The sequence below is a fragment of the Capra hircus genome, chromosome 2 (assembly GCF_001704415.2).
Source record: "Capra hircus breed San Clemente chromosome 2, ASM170441v1, whole genome shotgun sequence".
Lineage (NCBI taxonomy): Eukaryota > Metazoa > Chordata > Mammalia > Artiodactyla > Bovidae > Capra > Capra hircus.
Genome location: NC_030809.1, coordinates 105,646,134 through 105,668,812, shown reverse-complemented (window position 1 = coordinate 105,668,812; position 22,679 = coordinate 105,646,134). Strand labels below are relative to the sequence as shown.

The 22,679-nt window shown below is 38.6% G+C and overlaps 1 protein-coding gene across 3 annotated transcripts in view; it reads right to left on the bottom strand.

Annotated features, from left to right (window-relative positions):
• CSRNP3 (cysteine and serine rich nuclear protein 3) overlaps positions 1-22,679 on the bottom strand; it is a 209,181-nt gene that overhangs the window by 11,287 nt on the left and 175,215 nt on the right. For all 3 annotated transcript variants that reach the window (XM_013969237.2, XM_005676031.3, XM_013969242.2), the window contains 2 exons: positions 17,414-17,673; positions 1,620-1,916 (listed from right to left, as the gene is read on the bottom strand). In XM_013969237.2, coding sequence (XP_013824691.2) covers positions 1,620-1,916; positions 17,414-17,673 — 557 coding nt within the window. The remainder of the gene's footprint in view (positions 1-1,619; positions 1,917-17,413; positions 17,674-22,679) is intronic.

Sequence of the window (22,679 nt, the reverse complement as noted above, 5' to 3'; positions counted from 1 at the left end):
TTCCAGCGGATCTTCCCCACCCAGGGATCGAACCCAGGTCTCCCGCATTGCAGGCAGACACTTTAACCTCTGAGCCACCAGGGAAGCCCCCACAGGTTTCTCTAGAGAAGCTGCTTATTTAATCAATATCCCTGAATTACTCCAGTAATTGGACTCTATAGATAAGAGTGATTGGGTTCAGCAAGGGCTGTAAGACTGAGCTCCTCACTCAGGTGATGAGTGGAATTCTGGGCATCCCAAGGAAAGCCTAAGATATGCTTACTGTCTTAGACCCCATCTGTATGCAGACCAGAGTATAGGCAACCAGGAAGAACTTGCCTTTCTTGCTACCTTATTCAAGCTCAGGAATTTCCCATGTTACAGAGAAGAAAGCAGATTCGATCCCAGTCATCCTGGCCCCAACAAAAAGCAGTAGCAGATGTCAGAGCCAGAATCTAGAGCTGGCTTTCTAAGCTGTGATTTCCTTTTCTGTGAATCCACCTCAAGCAACTGCTCAGCTCAGGAGAATAGCCTTCTCCTTTTGTCTGCCTGAGGGCTTTAACAGAAAAAGTTGAATTTCTGCATAAAATACCACCCCCTATCTAATCACATAGCACCAATGCTGCAGATGGATAGGAAACTGAGAATCATCTAGTTCAGGGGTTGGTAAGCTTTTTTTTTTTTTGTAAAAGGCCAGAGAATAATCTTAAGCTTTGTGAGTCATACAGTCTCTCCAGCAACTACTCAACTCTGCTGTAGAATTATGAAAGCAATTATAGGAAACATGTAAACAAAAAAAAACAAAAACATGGCTGTGCCTCCATAATACTTTATTTACAAAATCAGGTGGCGGGCCAGATTTGACCTGTGAGTAATCATTCCCCAACCCCTGATCTAGTCTAGCCCACTCAGGTCAGAGGTGCGAAAATTGAACCCAGTAAGCTTACCTGACTTGCCAGTTTCACATAGTGGCAGAAAACAGAGCCAGGAGAACTCAGTTTTCTGAAGTTTCAGTATAATCATTATCTCACTAGTCTGCACCACTTCTAACCAATCATCATTTTATAGCCCATGGACGGATTAGAGAATGCAAACTCAAATGGTGGGGATGACATGATCTCCCTGGCTGCTTGTTAGAAGCCAAAATGAGCTCGTATAATAAACGAATCCAAGGGGAAACAATTTCAACGGATAATTGCAGCTTGGATTGCCTTTCACACTATGTCATATGTGTGTGTATATATATTATGTAATATGTGTATATATACACATTAATATATTATATATACACATTTATGTATTATGTATACTATGTATATAATACATATATTATATATACAAATATAACAAATATATGCGTGTATAGGTAATACACATATATAATATATAAAATATTATGTACACATATTTACATAGATATGTATATATGCATGTTTATATAATATATATTATGTATAAGTATATATATTACATATACTTATGTCATTGAATTAGCATTTCTCTCTTCTTGAATCATGTGTCTTGCCTTGCTTCAGAGTTTTTTTCACGTGTGGGAAACTTCATTACATGTAACACAACTGCCTCTTAGTGGGTAGTGTATAATGTCTTGCCTTTGGGTTCCCTGAAATCCCAATCCTTACCTGACACTTAATGCCTGCCAGGCTGCAGGTACATGTTTCTGGATCACAGAACACCCGGCAGTCACAACCACAGTCCTCTCGAGACAGGCGGATGGCCCTCAGCTCATGCTTTTCCTCCACATCAATCTTTTTAACTCCAGAGGCCCGCAGCAGTGCTCTTCGTTTTTTTGTCGGCAGGGGTTGAAGAAAGAAGTACTCATCCACCTCGGTATTGTCTAAATCAATATCATCATCAGAAATGTCATCCACTGTAAGAGTGCTCGCTTCTTCAGATTCCACGGTGCCATTCTTTGTCATCTAGAAATACAAAGCAGCAAATAAGAGACTTAGCAGGTTGAAAATCCCCACTTTTGCACTTGGTAAGAATGAAGTTATTATATAACATTATGTCCCCATAATCCATAAGTGTTTATGGATAGGTGTGGGAGATTAAGAGATCTACACTTCCACTTACAAATGATTCATATGGGATGAAAAAAAAAAAAAACTGTGAGTCAAATCATTTCCTCTTACTTTTCTCTTTAGAGAAGTTACAGGAAGGCACATGAACATATCAAAATGATAGGCTTTTATATGGACACAAGACCGTTAATTGGAACTCTTAACCTCCTAATCCAGGAGCTACAGTTGTTGGAGGCTTCAGCCAGCATGATGGGAAACAGGCCAAAGGTTACAGATGCCCATCACTGAAAGCTGTCTTCAGACTCAGTTCATGACGGACACATTTGATGTTGGGATAAATGTATTCTTGTTCAGAGGTGATAGCATCTTAGTGGAAGCTGCTGCCACTTAAATCAGCAAAACATGTCCTTGAAACAACTCTGTCTTTTGGGCTCCAGAGAAGCCATGCACTAGGAAATAAAGTTTTGTTGCCCTGTGCTGTTGGGATTACAAACATGGTTTCTGTACAGAATGTTCCATGAATGAGGTCTTGATACGAAGCAGTCAGTCGGGTCAGTGTGCTCTCAGTAAGACAAGAGCAGATGGCAGTCAGGCAGGCTCTGGCACACAGGTACCCAAACAAACGCCGTCCTCCAACGAGTTCACAGGAGACTACCCCCAGCAGTACCTTCTGCAGTAGAGCCCCTGTGGGCGGCTGGGTCTCATACCATAACTGTTCTCTTCCATGTATATTTCCTTTCTAAATTAATTTCATTCATCAGGAAACCCAGAGTCAGTATTTCACGTCTTACTGCTATATCACCACGTAACATGTTTTCTTCATAAACAAGCATTTAGAAAGAGACACTTTCTCTGAATATGAGCAAAACATATATTCTGAGAAGCAGCTCAGGAATAAATGCAGAAACTCAGTAGGGGACTATTCAAGGAAGTTCTAAATAGAACTTTTTTGATTCTTTAGCTTTTCAATGTATTACTTTATGGATTTCATTAACTGTAACCATTACTATGCTTTTTGATCTTAACAACAATTCAGTTATTACACAGTTAAAATACCCTGGTGACACCAGACATCATTTTCTCATCTTCATAGGAAAAAGTCTGACATTTAGAGAAGAATATTCATTACTGACCAAAAATCCCAAACTTGACAACTTGACAACTCTGAATGTATTGAAAAACAAATAAAAGGTTGATCTTTGCCCTTAGGTGGAGGAAACAACACAGTAGCAAGTGTGTGTGTGTGTGTGTGTGTGTGGGTCTGTGTGTTGCAAAAAGTCCCTGAAATACATTCTCAAAAGCTGTTGGTTTATTATATAAAATTTCTGTTTTACTTCAGAGCTTAAATCTATGTTCTAACAAAGTTAAGGCATGGGTTTTGTTTCTTGCTGTGATCTGTAATTTACTACCCTTCTTGAAATTTCTTTATCAATGCATTGGTTAAGCTGTTTTCACTTTTCTTTGATGTCCACTAATAGGATATTACTTTGTTTGGCAGCTATTAGCACTTTTGTTAATTCTTATTTGCCCACAGAAACATCTTTCCATCTGTAAAGATTTGACTTTTGAAGGAATTCAAGTGTATAACTGCCCAACATATGCTCAGTCCTGCCTAACATATACTCAATTAACCAACAGGAGGGTTACCTTTCCTATTTTGTCATTTCTGTGGGATTTAAATTATGTTTTCATTAATTCCTGGCTTGTCTATGTGAACTTCATCAAAGTTCTGACTCTGCAGCACATGCAGGACACCCAGGACTAGGTTAGCATGATTCATTTCAGTACCTCCTTCCTACTTAATCTCCGTGTTCTATAATATTTATGCTCCCTTGTGAAGCTGGTAACATCACAAAAACAACAAAGAACTTCATTTCATATTGACAGGGCTTGATTTAAAAAAAAATAATAGCAGCTGTCATACAACACATGGAATCTAAAAATCAATAAAAATAAGCAAATATTTTAAAAACATGAAAATTTTTAGGACAACATGAGTAACTCAACTGGCATCTAAGAATGAAAAAGAAACAACTGTATCTCAAATAAACTACAGATGATTCTTAATCCAATACCGCATGATCCACTGATCCCATTCCTGAGCATTTATCTGGAGAAAACTATAATTTGAAAAGATACACGCACCTCAGTGTTCATTCATAGCAGCACTATTTACAATAGCAAAGACATGGAAGCAGCCTAAGTCCACTGACAGAAAGCTGATAAAGAAGATGTGGTGTGTGTGTATATACGTATATATATATATATATGTCCGTGTGATGGAATATTAAAACGAATGAAATGACCCCATTTGCAGCAATGTGAGTGGACCTAGAGATTATCATAATAGGGGGAGTAAGACAGACAGACAAAGATAAACATCGTATGGTATTGCTTACATGTGGAATCTAAAAAAAATGATAAAATGAACTTATCTACAAAACAGAAATAGACTCACAGACAGAAAAGAAATTTATGATTACCAAAGGGAAAGGAGAAAAGAAGGATAAGTTAGGAGTTTGGGATTAAAATATACACACTACTATATATTGTATAAAACAGATAACCAACAGGGTCGGTTGTTGGTTCCCTGTATGGCACAGGAAACTCAATATCTTGTAATAACCTATAATGGAAAAGATTCTGAGAAAGATATACATATATATATATATATATATAACTGAATCAGTTTGCTGTGTACCTGTCCCTTAAATTACAATAAGGAGTTTCATTGTAAAATAAAAATTCAATTAAGAATCTAAAAATCCTTGATACAGAGTGCAAACTATTTTCACTCTTGTTCAAGAACACACAAGGGCCCTAATGAAGATTTTCAAAATCTCATATTATCACTGAAGCAGTCTGACAAGGTTTTCTCCTCACCTATCCAATATCATCTCTGCCATTTCTAGTGAAGACTGGAACTATTCCAGTTCATCCTAGTTAACTGGCTTGTCTCCCCTCCTCACAGTATCTGGTTTGGTGTGTAACCACTGACAGGTACTATTCTCTGCTGTCCCCTCGGAAGTCTTTCTCCAACTCTCTCCTCCAGGATATGCCCATTTGCACCTTTAAAACTCAGGCCAAACCTACTGAGCTTAAATGCTCTTTTAAATTAGAGTATTGCATACATTATTTTCAAATGCATTTTCTATATTACAGCAATGGAGAAATTAGTCAATGAGCATTTTATTTCTGTTCACTAACTCATGTTCATTTCGCTTTCAAGATCTAGCACAACAAACTCTGGGGAGTCTTCCAAGACTTCCTCATCTGTTTTTGCCTTTGTTTCTGCATCTCCTTTACCCCATGACCCCTCTTCACAGGAATATTTATTTTGTACAATTTTTTTTCTCTTTGACATGAACGATACCTTTAAATGTCTTTTTCCTATCTTAAAATAGAATCATTGAATTTTCAGACATTAGTTCATCAAATGCAGCCTCCTTATTTTATGCATTCCTGAAGCTCAGATTATTAACGATTACATCTTCTCTAAGACATGCTTATAGAATTTAATCCCCTGACTTCTATTTTAGTATGCTTTCCCTGTATAAAACAGATGGATTCCAAGTTCAATGGTACCTAATGCAGTATGGGGACTATTAATATAATGTGAAATTAAACCACAATGTGTCTAAAAAGTTCCTTTGTTTATAAAATAAATGCATACAGAGGAACGACCACATTCAAAAAAATGCTCTCTTTTGAAGTTGATTCCTTAGAAGACAATCTGTCTTGGACCATTTCTGGCTCAGTGTTGCTTTCCCAAAGAATGCTGCCTTTCCAAGAGCTCAAAGAAGGCTTGCCAAAAAAATGTGATTTAAGGAGGCCATCAAATGATACTGACCTTCAAACCTGTTGTGTGTGTGTGTGTGTGTGTGTGTGTGTGTGTGTGTGTGTATGACAGAAGGAGAGAGAGAGATTGGAGGTGGGGGTGAAAGAGAGGTGAGAGAATCAGATATGAGATAATAATAGCAATATGAATAACAATAGTTTTGAATCTGCATGTTACTGCTTCAAGCACTTTACCTGCATAAGCTCACTGAGCATCACAAAATATCTCATAAAGTAGATATTAGCATTAGATTGTTTAGCTGATGGGGAAACTGAGGCACAGGAATGCTAAATAACCTGTCCAAAATCATAGGCGGTGAGGTGTGTACTGTGTCAGAATCCTAAATATTTAACTCTGCAGCTTGTGTTCTTAACTGCTTTGATAATTACTGAGATACACTCTTTTTATATATTTAATATATATTCAGTAATCTTTTATGCTTATTTTGCATTAGGCTCTAGGTGTGTTGGTGCACAAGATATGGGTCTTGAGATCAATGGATTAAAGAGAAGAGGAATCTAGTAATTTTTGAAGGCAGGAGGAGAAGGGGATGACAGAGGATGAGATGGTTGGATGGCATCACCGACTCAATGGACATGAGTTTGAGTAAACTCCAAGAGTTGGTGATGGACAGGGAGGCCTAGCGTGCTGCAGTCCATGGGGTCACAAAGAGTCAAACACGACTGAGCGACTGAACTGAACTGAACTGATAACGATTTTCTAACTGAACGTGGACACAGGCATTGAGACTATGAAGAAGGGGCAACTGGTGGCTCAGATGGTAAAGAATCCACCTGCAATGCAGGAGACTGGGGTTGGATCCCGGGGTTGGGGACAGTTCCTGGAGAGGGAAATGGCAACCTCTCCAGTATTCTTGCCTGGGAAATCCCATGGACAGAGGATCCTGGTGGGCTACAGTCCATGGGGTCACAAGAGTGATATAACTTAGTGACTAGACCACCAGAAGCGGCCTCTAGTGGTGGGGCAAGTGGTGGAGTGAGGAGGGTAAACTTCACATCTAAGCTTGAATCTGAAGATGGAGTAGCAGTTAGCTGAGCAGGTGGAGGCAGAAGGCAGTCCCTGCTGAGCAACAGTAGCTTTACAGGCCTGAGATGGGACAGAGCTTTCACTGGCCTACAAAATATCCAGACTGGATGAACTTGTGTGGCATCCCTTCCTGTCTTGGCTCATAAGCAAAAAACAAAAAGCAAATAAACAGAACGTTTTCAGAAAGTAGCATCCCCCTTCCTCTGCCTTTGCCATCTTCAGGTGATAAGTAATGTCTTAACTCATAATTTGATTTAGTGATCCTTAGCTTATATTTATTTATTTCATTTATGTGTACGTGTGTTTATCCTGTATTGGTAATATCTCCAGGGATGCTGTGTGTGTGTGTATTTGCTTTGTTCTAATGATGCTACTTAAGATAGGACTTGGTTCTTGAGCCACTGTGTGGCTCTACAGACTCACTCTACAAATTAAAGGATTATAGCTTTTCTTAAACAGAATTGAAACTCCTTACTTTTGCAAATCTATCTGATATATACTGATAAGTATGAGTAAACAGTTTCCAAAGCCCAACAGAGTAAAAGTTTTGCCCATCTAAATATGTTTGAGGGATGGGACATGTTACACATTACTTCCAGAATCAGCACAGTGATTCTTAGACTATCCTGAATCAAGGACCAGATGGGATGGGGGAGTGAGTGGGGTAGGGGATTGGTGAGTGGGAGATTGTCACCTCAGTAGTCAATCTTTTTTTTTCCCTATATCATGTAGTGAATATATTCCACTGTAAATTCCGACAAGATGAGCTTTTTGATGAATTGAAGGCTTGAAGAAACTAATTTAATGTAAAATAATTATAGCGAGGGAAACAGTACGGAAAATGTGGATTGACCATAATGCTAAAAACAAAGCAAAAACCCACAAAAATAAAAACACTTCCTTTCAGTGGTTTAATGTGTTCTTAATAGTAAAAACTCCTGGTTATTACAAAGTCATTAACACATGTATCAGTGATAGTGGCAATAAGAATGTGAAAAAATAATTCAATTCCACAAACACTGATTGCTGCCTATAATAATGAGGGTGATGTGGAGAATGACCCAAGCCATCATATATTGAAAACCAGGTGCTGAAATCTCTTCTTTATATAAATTATCTCACCTGATGTGCAAACAATCGTAGGAAGTATTTTAACAGCTGAGAAAACTGGAGCATGAAGAAGATAATTTGCCAAAGTCTAGCTACTTAGATAATTGGTGACTGCACTGAGAATCAAACTCAGGTTTGGTTTGACTCCAAAGCTTGAGCCAGGCTCACAAGACCAGTTTGGAGTGAAAATTCTTAGAATAATATTAATAGAAAACCTGAATAGAAGAAAAGAGAAGGATATGGTTGCAGTTACACTCCAAGAGCTGATCTCAGTGCTGCGGGGCAGGAGGTAAGAGAGCAGAAAAGCTTCCTTATAATTAGCTCATTCAGAAATTTAAAAAAATATATATGATTCATACACAGAGAACAAGAGCTCAAAAAAGAATACAGGAAGCCAGCTGAAGATATGACATTCTCACCAGTTAGCATTTCCTTTGAGTAATCTATTTTGTGCGCTTGTGGAGGTGTTCTTTCTAATAGACATGCCAGCAAAAGAAGCTAGTCCAAGTGATAGCTACCAGTGTTGACCTCATGTGTTACTTTTGATTTTCCCAGCTGACTTGTAACTCATTTACCCTGTGCTATATGCTTAGTCACTCAGTCGTGTCTGACTCTTGGGACCCCATGGACTGTTGCCCACCAGGCTCCTCTGTCCATGGGGATTCTCCAGGCAAGAATACTGGAGTTGCCATTCCTTTCTCCAGGGGATCTTCCCAACCCAGGGATCGAACCCAGGTCTCCCACACTGCAGGCTGATTCTTTACTGTCTGAGCCATCATTGCCATAGTATGCTGCCTAATTTTGTAGTAATATATTAGTTTTGGTGATTGGTTTTATGTCTATCTCCCTCATTATAATGGGAATATGCTGAGAATAAGGACCACCAGCTACTAGTCTGCTGGGGAGATGATCGTGTAATAAATATGATAGAGTGTGGTAAGTGCAACAAAATATATGAGCAAGTTATAGAAGCAGTGGAGAGGAGCAAATGACAGACAAATAAAATGGGAGGGAGCTACAAAGACACAAAGTAGAATCATTTACTTCCTATTCTGATTCCACAGTCTGTATCAAGAAGAAAAACCTTTAAACAAGAAATGGAAGAACAGATATGTTAGGAAGAATTTCACGTAAAAAAAGAAGGTGGGAGATAGTGAAAGAGTGCTCAGCAGTTTTATGTAAGAATCCTTAGGCCTGGGCTATTCATGTTTTAAATCAACAAAAAAGTTGAAAGTTATGACTGCTCTGTCTAGTATCTGCAAAGAGTCATGGAGAAAGGAATTAAAGGGTAATCAAAATGCAAGTAAATTATTATTTTTTAAAGTGTAAATTCTAGATAAAATTCCAAAAAAAGAGATGATTTAAAAAGATGGTCTCTGTACAGGTGAGAACAGGGAACAGTAACTATAAGACCTCTGCCTGGGCTCACTAGGGAGAGAATGTCCGTTTGTCAAATTAAAGTCCATGCAGAATCTTAACCTATTAAACAAACAAAAGTGAGAAAGCTATCCAAAGCCCTGACCTCATGGAACATAACTGGAAAACCAGTGATCTAGTCTTGATATTCTCTGACAAAGTTTCTTATGTTCTGTACATGGAAGGATGGGATACCAGCTGATTAATGAGGGTATGGTTGAATGCATGGATTTTAGTTAGTTGAAATGCTGAAAATATTTCAAAGAACAGAGATACTCAGCCTCTTTGCACCACCAATAAGGCGCGTGCTGCCTAGAGATCCTGTTGGCAGTAGAGACCAGCCCAGGAAAGGAATCTCCGTGAACGTCACCATGGGGTGGTGACAAGGACCCTCTGAGAGGGTATCATGAACTTGGCCCTGTCTTGTTAGATGTAGTTTTTAAATAATATCTTGGATGGATAACTAAAAGGCAGGTTAGCACATTTTTCAGATGATAAGATCAAGTTCATTCAAATAAAAAAACCAAAATTTTATTGACTGCTCTCTGTACACCATGTATAGTACTAAAGAGGACTCTTACCCTGGAGACGTTAAAAAGTTTTAATTTGCATGATGATGCAGACCTGATTTACCAGGCCTGATATGCATGTTGGCTTCATTGTCTTTTTGCTGTTGTTGTTTTACTTACCACCAGCATAATATGAACAAACAAACTGATTAAGATCCAAAAAGCTCCTGTACCTTTAACATATACCTGTGGATAGAGTATCTACAGCTCGGTTAGCAGGTAACGTAACATATCCCTATGTACTGAAAAAATCCCATCTTGAGTGCAATGTCCAGATCAAGTTCCATAGTTTTTAACTGGAGTGTAATAGCTTTATAATGTGTTTGTTTCTGCTGTACAACAACATGAATCAGTTTTATGTATATGCATATCCCCTCTCTCATGAGCCTCACTCCCACCCCACCGCCAGGTTCCATATTTTGAGGTAGACATTAATAAACAGCATTATATTCAGAAGAAATAACCAAGGCTATAAGGTGTCTGGAAAACAGGAGCATTAGAGAAAAGAACTAAGGATGTTTAAATCTAAAGAACAGAGACACATGGAGCCCATATAAACTATTGTCAAATAGTTGCATGTCCATCAAGACTGCTTTCAAACACCTGAAGTTTGGAGAACAGGAACAAGATTTATCCTATGTCTCCGGAGGCCAGAATCAGGGTCAGAAGGTATAATTAGATGATAGCAGGTTGATCAATATGAAGAAGAGCTTTCTAACAATTATCACTACAAAATGGAATGGGCTTTCTCAAAAAGCAGTGTGTGTTTATATATAGTAGTACATATATATATATATGTTAATCCCAACCTCCTAATTTATCCCTCCCCTTCTTTCCTCTTTTGTAACCAACTATACTTCGGTAAAACACCTGCCCGAAATTCCAGAAACCCGGGTTCGATCCTGGGGTCGGGAAAATCCCCTGGAGAAGGAAATGGCAACCCACTCCAGTAGTCTTGTCTGGGAAATCCCATGGATAGAGGAACCTGGTGGGCTAGTCCATGGGATCGCAGAGTCAGACACAACTGAGCGACTTCACTTTCACTACACTTCAATACTTTTTTTTAAAAAAGCAATGTGCTTTGGGTTGCCAGAGGTGTGCAATAAGAGGCTGGATATACATGTCTGCATTTGTACACCCAAATACACATAGGATATATATTTGATGAAAGGAATTCCTGGTTACATGTTATGCGTTGAATAAATAGTCTGGGTGCTAATGTCTCTGGCAAACCAAACTAAAACTTTCATATCACTTTGATATTCAGTCAGATCTTACAGTATAAGTCTTTGGCTCATTAGCTGTTAATTGTAGGTGGCAATTTGGAACCAGATTCATTATGTTTGGCTGTTTTGTCAGCTGATAAGAATTTCAACAACCTGAATTTACAATGAGGCCTTGGTTTACATAATACCCTAAAAGTCACCAGAAAAGATGACAATATCAAAAAATAAGACATAAATTTTCCATACATTCCTTTATTCTTCCTTCTGGTTTAGACAAACATTATCTCTTTTAGCAGAGGCTAATAAGTGAAATAAATCCAAGAGTGTGCTGGTAAATATTTAATAACTATGTCTCAGAAAAAAAAGGGAGGGCTGTTTCTAATTTGTTGTCGAGTTTGTTGTGTTTGTCTAATGTTGTGTTTGCTTTGTGCTTGTCAAGTCCCACAATATGACTATTCCCATCACCGATGATTTCAAGCTACCATGGGGGCAGAGGTCAGTCCAGTCCACTTTAGCGATGAATTTTTATACACTGACTCCAGAACACAACATGAGCCCCAAATATTAATGAGAAGAATCAGCTGAATGGGTGTCTCCTGAACTAGAAGATCACTGTTTATTGCATAGGAAAACTGTAGAGATTGATTACATATGTTTAATTTTTCCACTTAAATAAAAACGCCGGCATTTTTGAAGGAACTGATTCTTAAATTTATTGCATTTGCTCAGGACTGAAGCCCAGCCTCTCAGGATGCACCACTTGGGTTAGGTGTATTTTCTCTGATCCTCTCAAAATATGTTGTACATATGATATGGCAAGTATTTGGGAAGTCCCTGTTTTCCATTTGGTGTCAGAGCAATGCATTCTGAAGTATTGGTCCTATATAAGCTTTTGAGTAATCTCTACAGAGGCTGACAAAGAAATTCTGTATGGAGTTTAAAAATACTAAGCGGAGTTTATTTATTTATTTATTTATTTACTTTACAAGACCAGCATTCTCTGACCCATCTAGTAAGAACTGTAGTATGAGGAAATAGTTAAAAACCTATCCCTAAATTTGGAAACTATAGGTTAGAGATACTTGGCATCAGTCATCTCTCACAAACCTCTAATGGCTTCTATCTCCTAGAGCATTTAGGAATTTTACTTGAAGATTAGTTAAATTATGAAACCGTTGAGAGGAAACAAGAGGGCAGGGCTGGAAGACTGGGCGTGCAGGTGGAGAATTATAATACTGTACAGGTAATTACTAACTGAATAAACACCGTCATAAATCTAAGACTCTGGAAGGAAATTTAGACAGAGACGTTTTAAAGTTTGCTCATTAAAGGAAGAGTTACCATCTGGCAACTCTTTTTTTACGAAGAAAGAGAGCAAGCAACCAAGCATTACTCAAGGAACACATGGAAACCCCACAATGAAGAAACAGCTTTGACCTTAGAAAGGAGAGGAAGAACGGCCAGGGTTGAGAAAACATTGAGAAAAAGAATCCAGTGAAAGTTGTGAAAACTAAGTTACATTTCCTATACCATGGTAACAGAATCCAGAAAAATATAACCCCAGAGGCGAATTCAATGCCAAGGTTCTTTTGAAACATAGAAGCAGCCGCCTAATGGATTTTACAGATATACATGAAATGGGAATAAAGGCTAATGTAATTGTTCAACAGTGTGGTGCAGATGATGAAATCTAAGTACTTAATTTGGAAAAATGTGTAGTATTAAGATGACTGCAATGATTACTGTGAAGAGCATGACATGTCTGAATGGGCTTGACAGGGAAAAAGAACTGTACTCTGTAATTTAGAAATCTAAAGCTAGTTATTTCTTCTAGAAACATGTACTTTATTCAATAAGCTTTCTCTATTAATTGTTTCTAGACAATGTTTGGAACAAACACCACCACCACCACCAATAAAGGCACACTTGAACTCCCCCCCTCAAATAAAACTGGATTCATTCTACAAATCTAATTATATATATTATTTCTCAATATATCAAACTCATAATTAGATTGAGATGAATCACTAAGAAGACGTTTTACAATGAAAAGCTAAATTTCTATCCTTATTTTGCTTCTGAAGTATTTTATTATAAAGAAACACTAAAACACAAGCCTGTGTTCTTTTTACTTAAGACTTTAATCTTAAGACTGTCATATGGGCTACCCTGGTAGTTCAGCTGGTAAAGAATCCACCTGCAACGCAAGAGATTCCGGTTTGATTCCTGGGCCGGGAAGTTCCCCTGGACAAGGGATAGGCTACCCACTCCAGTATTCTTAGGCTTCCCCGGTGGCTCAGCTGGTAAAGAGTCTGCCTGCAATGCAGGAGACCTGGGTTCAATCAGTCGGGAAGATCCCCTGGAAGAGGGCATGGCAACCACTCCAGTATTCTCGCCTAGGGAATCCCCATGGACAGAGGAGCCTGGCAGGCTACAGTCCGTGGGGTTGCAAACAGTCCGACATGACTGAGCGACTAAGCACACAACACAAGGCTATCATACAGAGTAAAGTAAGTCAGAAAGAGAAAAACAAATATCGTATGTTAATGCATACATGAATGTGGAATCTAGAAAAACGGTATAGATGATTTTATTCGCAAGTACAAATAGAGACGCAGACTTAGAGAACAAATGTATGGAAACCAAGAGAGGAAGGAGGGGTGGGATGAGCTGGGGGATTGGGATTGACATGTATACACTATTGATACTAAGCACAAAATATATAACTAATGACAAGCTGTAGTATAGCTCAGGAAACTCTACTCACGGTGCTCTGTGGTGACCTAAATGGGAATGAAATCCGAAAAAGGGGAGATATGTGTATAAATGTAGCTGATTGACTTTGCTGCACAGTTGAAACTAACACAACGTTGTAAAGCAACAATACGCCATAAAAATTAATTTAAAAAAAAGGCCCCATTGGAAGAGATGTCATTGTATAAAGTGATTCACTGTTTAGAACTTGAGACACCCTGGAAAGACACACAGGTAGAGTGGAAAGAAAAACATCTCCTTTATGTCCTGGAGCTTTTGTTTCTGAGGGAGGTAGGAAAGGAAATGACCAGTACCAAGTCCACTGAGTTTCCTGGTGTGTTTTATCTGGTTGGCATAGTGAAGGCTTTGGAAAAAGTTTGACACTGAAAGCTTTGCAAAGTGTTTTTTTATTTTTATTTTTTCGTCAGATGTTCCTTCTCTCTCCTCCCTTAATGGGCAATTCACTGTCACCCACAGAGGAGCATCTCCAGGAAAACCAAATTTAAGTGGCAAAGTTTGTCCTTAATAATCCTCCCTTTCTTCTTTGGGTCCCTCTCTCTGCTACTGACCCTCTCTAGCTGCTTTAGCCAAAAAATGGAATCAATTTAGTCACATTCTGTTGCTTATCCCAGAAGTATATTTCAAAGAAAATATCATATTGAAAGTGAAATCTCAAGTATCTGATTGAAATTTTTGGATTCGTAATGTTTTTGGATAGCTAATTTTAGATTTTGGATAGCTAAACCTTAGACAAGCATAGTCAATGGCATTTAAAAACTCATTGAAATTAATATACATTTTCCTCCATTAATACCCTCAGATTTTTCAGTCAATGAGTCCACATTGCTTTGATCTTTTATTAGTTTTCTGTGAAATGTGTTTCCCAGTTTCTGAATACTTTCAGTAGGATTAGAGCAGATCACCTTGGAATCCCATTCACTATCTTTTTGCTTGGCATTCACTTGAAAGGAGTGATGATATCCAAATGCCTTTTGTTTGTATCTTCACCAAAATGGAAAGTTGCATGTTTTCAGTTATCAATGACAAACCAAGGCATGACACCCACTCAGAAGATTGCCTCTTCAACTTGCAACGTTAAGCACAATGACAAAAGTAAATCAATGACAGAAGCCTCTTTCTGCTTCTTCTTCAGCTTGCTAAAAATAAAAGGGGAGAAGTAACTGAATACAAATTACAGTATCAGAATACATCACTGCCTGGCAAGGAGGAATGTTCCTGAAGGTATGTAGCTCCCCCAACAGTCATTGTGTGTGTCTGCTACAAAGGTCACCACAATAAATCTTCTGGTTCTCAGAAGAATTACAGTTCCCCACCTGTTAAAAACCACCACACACAGTTCCAAACCCCAGACAGGGATGACTCCCAATAGGTACAGAGATTGTCTCTCCCGACACCTATTGGGGATAATCAATTAATTTTAGAATAGTAAGTAACAAGATAATAGTTTTCTATTGAGTGAGCCAGTTAACATCTTTGTGCTTCTTTATCTTCAGTTGTACACATGGTCTCATAATTTACATATTCCAGTGGGTTTTTGTCAGAATTAAATTAAATAATGTTTATGAAATGCCTGGCAAGTAAAAAATCATTTAATGAATGGCAGCCCATCACTATTGTTCCGCCAATATTTGAGTTTGGAGAATGACTTCATCTTTTGAGTAAGGGTTACAATTGGTTTGTAGTGAGTTAGAAAAGCAGAGAGTCTATTTCAGAAGCAAATCTGAGAATTATTATTAAATTAGGCTACATTCAAAGCTATCATGAAGAACAGCAACAATAGTGACTTGTTACCAAATAAATCTTAAGGGCCTTTCAATGAACTGTGTCAAAAATACCTCCAAAGGAGTTATGAGACTTGCTCTAGGCTAGGTTGTAACTAGCTTCATATAAGCGATTGTTTTCTTGCGCAGCTGGGAACAAAGCACATACACGAGGTTTAAAATACCTAAAAACAGGTGTTTTGAAACACACATCACACCTCTGCTAACTGACTTCATATTGGCCTCTAAAGGTATAGGTAACACAGGTGTGCTTATGGTGTTTCTGCTACTTAACCAGTGATTCTTTATGTTAAGCATCCTGGATTATGTAAGAAAAATCTTTTCTTTCTTCCTTTGTCCTTAGATAATAATGGGAAGCCATTTACTATAAGCTGATAAGTTGATGGATCAATACAAATATAAAGAGTGTCTCTGATCAAGGAAAAGGTTGTCTGAGCTGTGTTTCTCTCCACTTAATCTCTAAGATGGCACAATGATAGTAATCTCCACCTGGATCCCTCCCTGACGTCACTTTAATAACTCAAAAGCCTCTCAGAATCACCTGGATTCCTTGTCATATTCTTTTTTTTTTTTTTTCCTTGTCATATTCTTGTCATTGAGAAAGGTACTATCACCCACAACCCATTCAGTTTTGCAAGCCAGAAATTTAGGAGTCATTCTTGACAGCTCCCCATTTTCCTTCCAAATTCAGCACATCATCGAGGACTGTTGATTTCATTTCCTAAATTACTCCCTCTGTCCATCTCTCTTCATCTCCCCTACCATCAGTGTAATCTAACCTACCATCATCTCTCTCCTGGACTATTGTAATAGCCTCTTAACTGGTCTGACTCCATAAGCTCCCCCGACACGGCTACCCCTGCCCCTAAACCATTCTCAAATCATAGCATGAACCATATCACATTATTCTGCCAACGGACCCCATGCCTAAAACTCCTATATGACTTCTGATGGCATTAGGATGAAGAGAAAAACAATGTCTTAATCAGACTGACAAAGCCCAACCCTACCCCCATCACGATCTACTCCTTCCATCTCTGCTCCAGGCTCACTCGCCTCTGCGTGCTCCCGTGCTTCCTCCTGACACAAGGTAACTCATCGTTCCCCTGCTGCCTGAACGATTCTCACCAACCCTTTCTGCCTGGTTACCTGTTCAGATTTCAGTTCAATCGTCACTCTCTTGAGGAAACTCCTTGATATCCGGCCCACATCAATTCTCGGTTACATACTTTCCTAGCACCTAGCAACTCCCCTTTATGGTACTTAATGAAGCTGTGATTTTGTCTACATGATTAATATTTTTCTTTTCTGTTAATATGTAAGTTCCAGGAGAAAAGAGAGCACATCTATTTTTCATAGCAGTTAGCCCCAGCTGAAGCACAGGGTTTATGACCTAAATAAATATTTATAGAGTGAATAAATACACGATGTCAGGGAAGTTTTCTGCCCTGTTTTCAGTGATGAGACTATATTGTTTTTCCTTTAAAAAAGCCTCAGCAGAGAGTCTGCTTGGAAAATACCCATTTTAATCTGCGGATCTAGATATGAAAATGAGATAATGCAACCAGATTGAGGTAAGGATTGGGGGTTTGGCAAAAAAAAAAAAGGTGCATTTCTAAGTTTTTTTTACCTTTAGTTTTAGAGAATTCAGTTTTTCCTCCCTGAGGTGTTCTCTCAGCATCTCCCGGTGGAGCCTCTCCTGCTCTCTGGCAAATTCGCCCAGGGTGTACTGGCGCACGCTGTTGTGGCGGTTGGACATGCCCAGGGTGCTGCCGCCTTGGCTGGGCACACTCGTGAAACCCTGCCTCCTGGTGAAGTAGTACACAGTGACGCAACTGAAATGTACATTCTTGGTCCTCAGCCGCTTCTCTCTTTTGAGGATGGAGGAAGCTGAAAGGGAAAGAAACAACTCAGAGAACAGCCCCACAGCAGCTTTCGGATGAGGTGACGAATTGCAAAATGCCACCCGATGATCTTAAATTTACGGTCAACCCTTTCTGGCTGGGAGACACTAAAAATGTTGTCACTCAGAACTGGCACAGACTTCTCATTCCTTGCTTAGATTTTCTCCTAGCTGTGGTGATGTAGACTTTTAAGTCCTCTATAACGGTAGTCTAAGCAAACTTTTAGGCAAGTTGCCAGTAGTCTGTGAATCAGTGGCAGAATTTAATTTCTCATTTTCCTTTACCTTTTAAGTTTTGCTTTTATGATTTTCACATGAGTTGTATTTTACTATAATCAGAAAGGACACATACTACAAACTTTTTGGCTCTCGTTTGATATGGAAGGCTCTTGGTGTGAAATGTCTATTTTTAAATTTTAGAAAATTCCAAAATGCAATAAAAATTTATAGAAAAAGGCTCAATGGCACTATTTAGGCATTTTTACAATCTAAATCTAGCCAAGTTTTCATCTGAAAAAACACCAATAAGTAACATTATGGACAGTGGGACTTTAATCCAAGTATACATTGAGAATATCAAAAACATCATGAGATATATCAGAACCTTTACTATTAGTTACAGAGACATCAAGATGCAGAGAGCACCATGGAAGGTTGAGATGAACTCTGTAGTTGAGAGAAAGAGAATTACACATTGACCTTTTGAAGCTGGAAGATGTGCCGGTCTGTTTATTTTGTTGTGAAGTAGCCCAGTCTTATAGAATTTGAGTGATTTCTTTCAATGAAACAAAAAGAAACAATGAACCATTTATGGACTGTTCAAAGAACTATACAAAGGACTATGCATGAATTATCTCATTTTATTCTTATGACTGCTTGAGTTAGAATAATCCAAGCCTCCATTCTGAGGAAAACAATCCACAAAAGGTTAAATGACGTGGCCAAGGTCATATAACTAGCAGTGAAAATGGGATTCATTATTCTAGAACCCAGTCTTTTAGCCATCAGGTCACTGTAGAAAGCTGGGATCAAACAAAGGAAAATGAACAAGGCTAAGATTTGGTGCCACACTACTTCTGGGAGATGTCAACTGCTGCAGACTCCAAAGATGATTTTTATTTGTAAGACTGTATAAACAATGAAAGAAAAGTAACTACAGGAGCAGTCTGGATTTATATAAAAATATGCTTCACCTAGAGTCACACATCCTGGAATGTGAAGTCAAGTGGGCCTTAGATAGCATCACTACGAACAAAGCTACTGGAGGTGATGGAATTCCAGTTCAGCTATTTCAAATCCTGAAAGATGATGCTGTGAAAGTGCTGCACTTAATATGCCAGCAAATTTGGAAAACTCAGCAGTGGCCACAGGACTGGAAAAATGTCAGTTTTCATTCCAATCCCAAAGAAAAGTAATGCCAAAGAATGCTCAAACTACCACACAGCTGCACTCATCTCATACGCTAGTAAAGTAGTGCTCAAAATTCTCCAAGCCAGGCTTCAGCGATACGTGAACTGTGAACTTCCAGATGTTCAAGCTGGTTTTAGAAAAGGCAGAGGAACCAGAGATCAAATTGCCAACATCCGCTGGATCATTGAAAGAGAGTTCCAGAAAAACATCTATTTCTGCTTTATTGACTATGCCAAAGCCTTTGACTGTGTGGATCACAATAAACTGTGGGAAATTCTTCAAGAGATGGGAATACCAGACCACCTGACCTGCCTCCTGAGAAACCTGTATGCAGGTCAGGAAGCAACAGTTAGAACTGGACATGGAACAACAGACTGGCTCCAAATAGGAAAAAGAGTACGTCAAGGCTGTATATTGTCACCCTGCTTATTTAACTTATATGCAGAGTACATCATGAGAAACGCAGGACTGGAAGAAGCACAAGCTGGAATCAAGACTGCCGGGAGAAATATCAATCACCTCAGATATGCAAATGACAGCACCCTTATGGCAGAAAGTGAAGAGGAGCTAAAAAGCCTCTTGATGAAAATGAAAGAGGAGAGTGAAAAAGTTGGCTTAAAGCTCAACATTCAGAAAACGAAGGTCATGGCATCCGGTCCCATCACTTCATGGGAAATAGATGGGGAAACAGTGGAAACAGTGTCAGACTTTATTTTTTTGGGCTCCAAAATCACTGCAGATGGTGACTGCAGTCATGAAATTAAAAGATGTTTACTCTTTGGAAGAAAAGTTATGACCAACCTAGATAGCATATAAAAGCAGAGACATTACTTTGCCAACAAAGGTCCGTCTAGTCAAGGCTATGGTTTTTCCAGTGATCAATATGGATGTGAGAGTTGGACTGTGAAGAAGGCTGAGCTCCGAAGAATTGATGCTTTTGAACTGTGGTGTTGGAGAAGACTCTTGAGAGTCCCTTGGACTGCAAGGAGATCCAACCAGTCCATTCTGAAGGAGATCAACCCCGGGATTTCTTTGGAAGGAATGATGCTGAAGCTAAGACTCTGGTACTTTGGCCACCTCATGCGAAGAATTGACTCAATGGAAAAGACTCTGATGCTGGGAGGGATTGAGGGCAGTAGGAGAAGGGGACGACAGAGGATGAGATGGCTGGATGGCATCACGGACTCGATGGACATGAATCTGAGTGAACTCAGGAGTTGGTGATGGACAGGGAGGCCTGGAGTGCTGCAGTTCATGGGGTCGCAGGGAGTTGACCACGACTGAGCGACTGAACTGAACTGATGCTTCTAAGGGAATAGAATGAACTTCCAAGTTCAGTTGTCTCATTTTCTCCTTATAAAACCTTCAAGCCAAATAGAGAAGTTGCTGTGATACATATCATTTTGAGGATTTATATATTTAATAAATATAAACCAGTAGTTTTCCCAGGTGCTTTCTAAATGATTGGATATATTGGTGGAAAAGACATCTGTGATCCTTGCCCACATGGAGCTTTCATTTCCAGTGATGAGAAACTCATAATAAATAGACTCAAACAGAGTAAAGGAAATAAGACATTTGGGCAAGAATTTAGCTATCTCAACTTTTCCTCCTCATTAATGCTTTACTTCTCCAGAAGAGATTGCCAGGGAGCAAATGCTTCTAGCGTGTATGTAATTTTTCCATTTATCTTTTCTAGTTATCTATGTACATGTTCACGGCAACATACTTGTACTCCTGGCAGTAGTGACAATTTTCAACTTAGATTTAAAAGCTCTGATCTGCTTCATAACTGCAGGTTTAAATCATCTCAGAACAAAGAAGAATCTGTCAAAATGTAAAAGATTTCACCATAGAAAGCAAAATTCAACCATCTGCCCAGTAATTTGCTACCTGATCTGACAACCTCATCTGTCACCACCTTACAGCAGGCTAGAGCCTCTGCTTTTTGGGTGATAATCTTGAACTTATTTTGCTCTTCATATCATAAGAATGATGCCCTGAAAATACTATCTTTCAAGGCCATAATTTACAAATAAAATAAAAATATTTTAATGTACTCATTTAAAATAATTATTATAAACACATCTGATAGTTTCCTTACTTGTCTTTTAGATAATTCATAGTACTCTACATGAGTTTCCTTTAGAAATTTTTATTGAGATTTTGTACCTGCATTTTTAGATGATAAAAGAATTCTACCTTTTGGATGAATCTACTATACCATCCTTTCACAAAAGGCCATATTATACCTTCCCCAGAAAACTGTTAAGAGATGATTTTCCAAGGCTTGGAAAAAGACAACAGCGGCAGAGAGTAGAACCCCTTCACCTGGGCTCCTGGCATTTCTAACACTGTCACAGTGCACGTGGACTTATGCTTTTTCCTATCCACTACAGCTTATAATTCAAACGTGCTTATACTTGTTTCAGCATTTGCATATTATAAGTAGCACTATAGAAATATGATCAAAAAGCCTATAGAATACATTTTAAAGGAAGCCTTTGAGATGTTGTAAGATTAGCCTTATGAGGAATATTTTAAATGTGGCTTTCCTAAACTTAAGAGGCACTCATGTCTCTCTCTTCTGATGATTGAACTAGAGCCCTAGAACAGGCCCTTGTGGGCTGTCTCTTGCCTCCAGAACCAATTTGACTAACAATCACAGAATGAAGTTATCAAAAAAGAGTCTGTTTTTCAAACCTGAGAAAAACAGATGAAATCCACCCAGCACATCTGCCATAGGGAATCTGAAACCTTGATGCTATACCTACCTAGTAATCTGTGCCCTTCATAGGATAATTGAACTCAACGTTGTGTCTCTACAGAGTTCAGGGTTCATTTTATTACTGCAAGGTCAAGAGCAAGAAAAAAAAAAATGGAGAAGGTGGCGTTCATTACTGCTTTGAAAAATAACTAGTCTGTTTTCACATGCAATGCTAATTTTTTGCTGCCTTCCAGCTCCTCTTCTTTTATCTCATTCAGTTACCATCCTGCAGCAGAAGTGTCTAAGTGCAGCAGTATTATTTGTCCCAACCAGGACACGGCTCTTGAGACCACCATTATGGCTAGCACATCAGGGTGTACTGGTATTGCTGTACAATCATCACATATTATGGAAATAATATTGATCCTTGTAAATTAAAGGAATAAACAGCATAGAGTAACCAGCATTAGCTATCTGCAGAAGCTACTCATCTTTAAAATGCTTTTAAAAATGAATGAAGAAGAGAGTTGAGAAATTAATTCACGATGCCAGGGTTAGAAAGTAAGTAGATAAAATAAAATAAGTTATACCATACATTTATATAAAGAGTTCATGCTCAGAGTGGATTAAAAATGGAAGCCATTTGGGATTAGCAGATGCAAACTATTATATATAGAATGAATAAACAACAAAAGTCCTACTATATAGCAGAGGGAGCTATATGCAATATCCTGTGATAAACCACAATGCAAAATAATATGAAAAAGAATATATTTATGCATAACTGAATCACTTTGTTATATAGCAGAAATAAACACAGCATTGTAAATCAGAGATACTTCAATAAAATACATGTTTAAAAAATGGAAGCCAAAG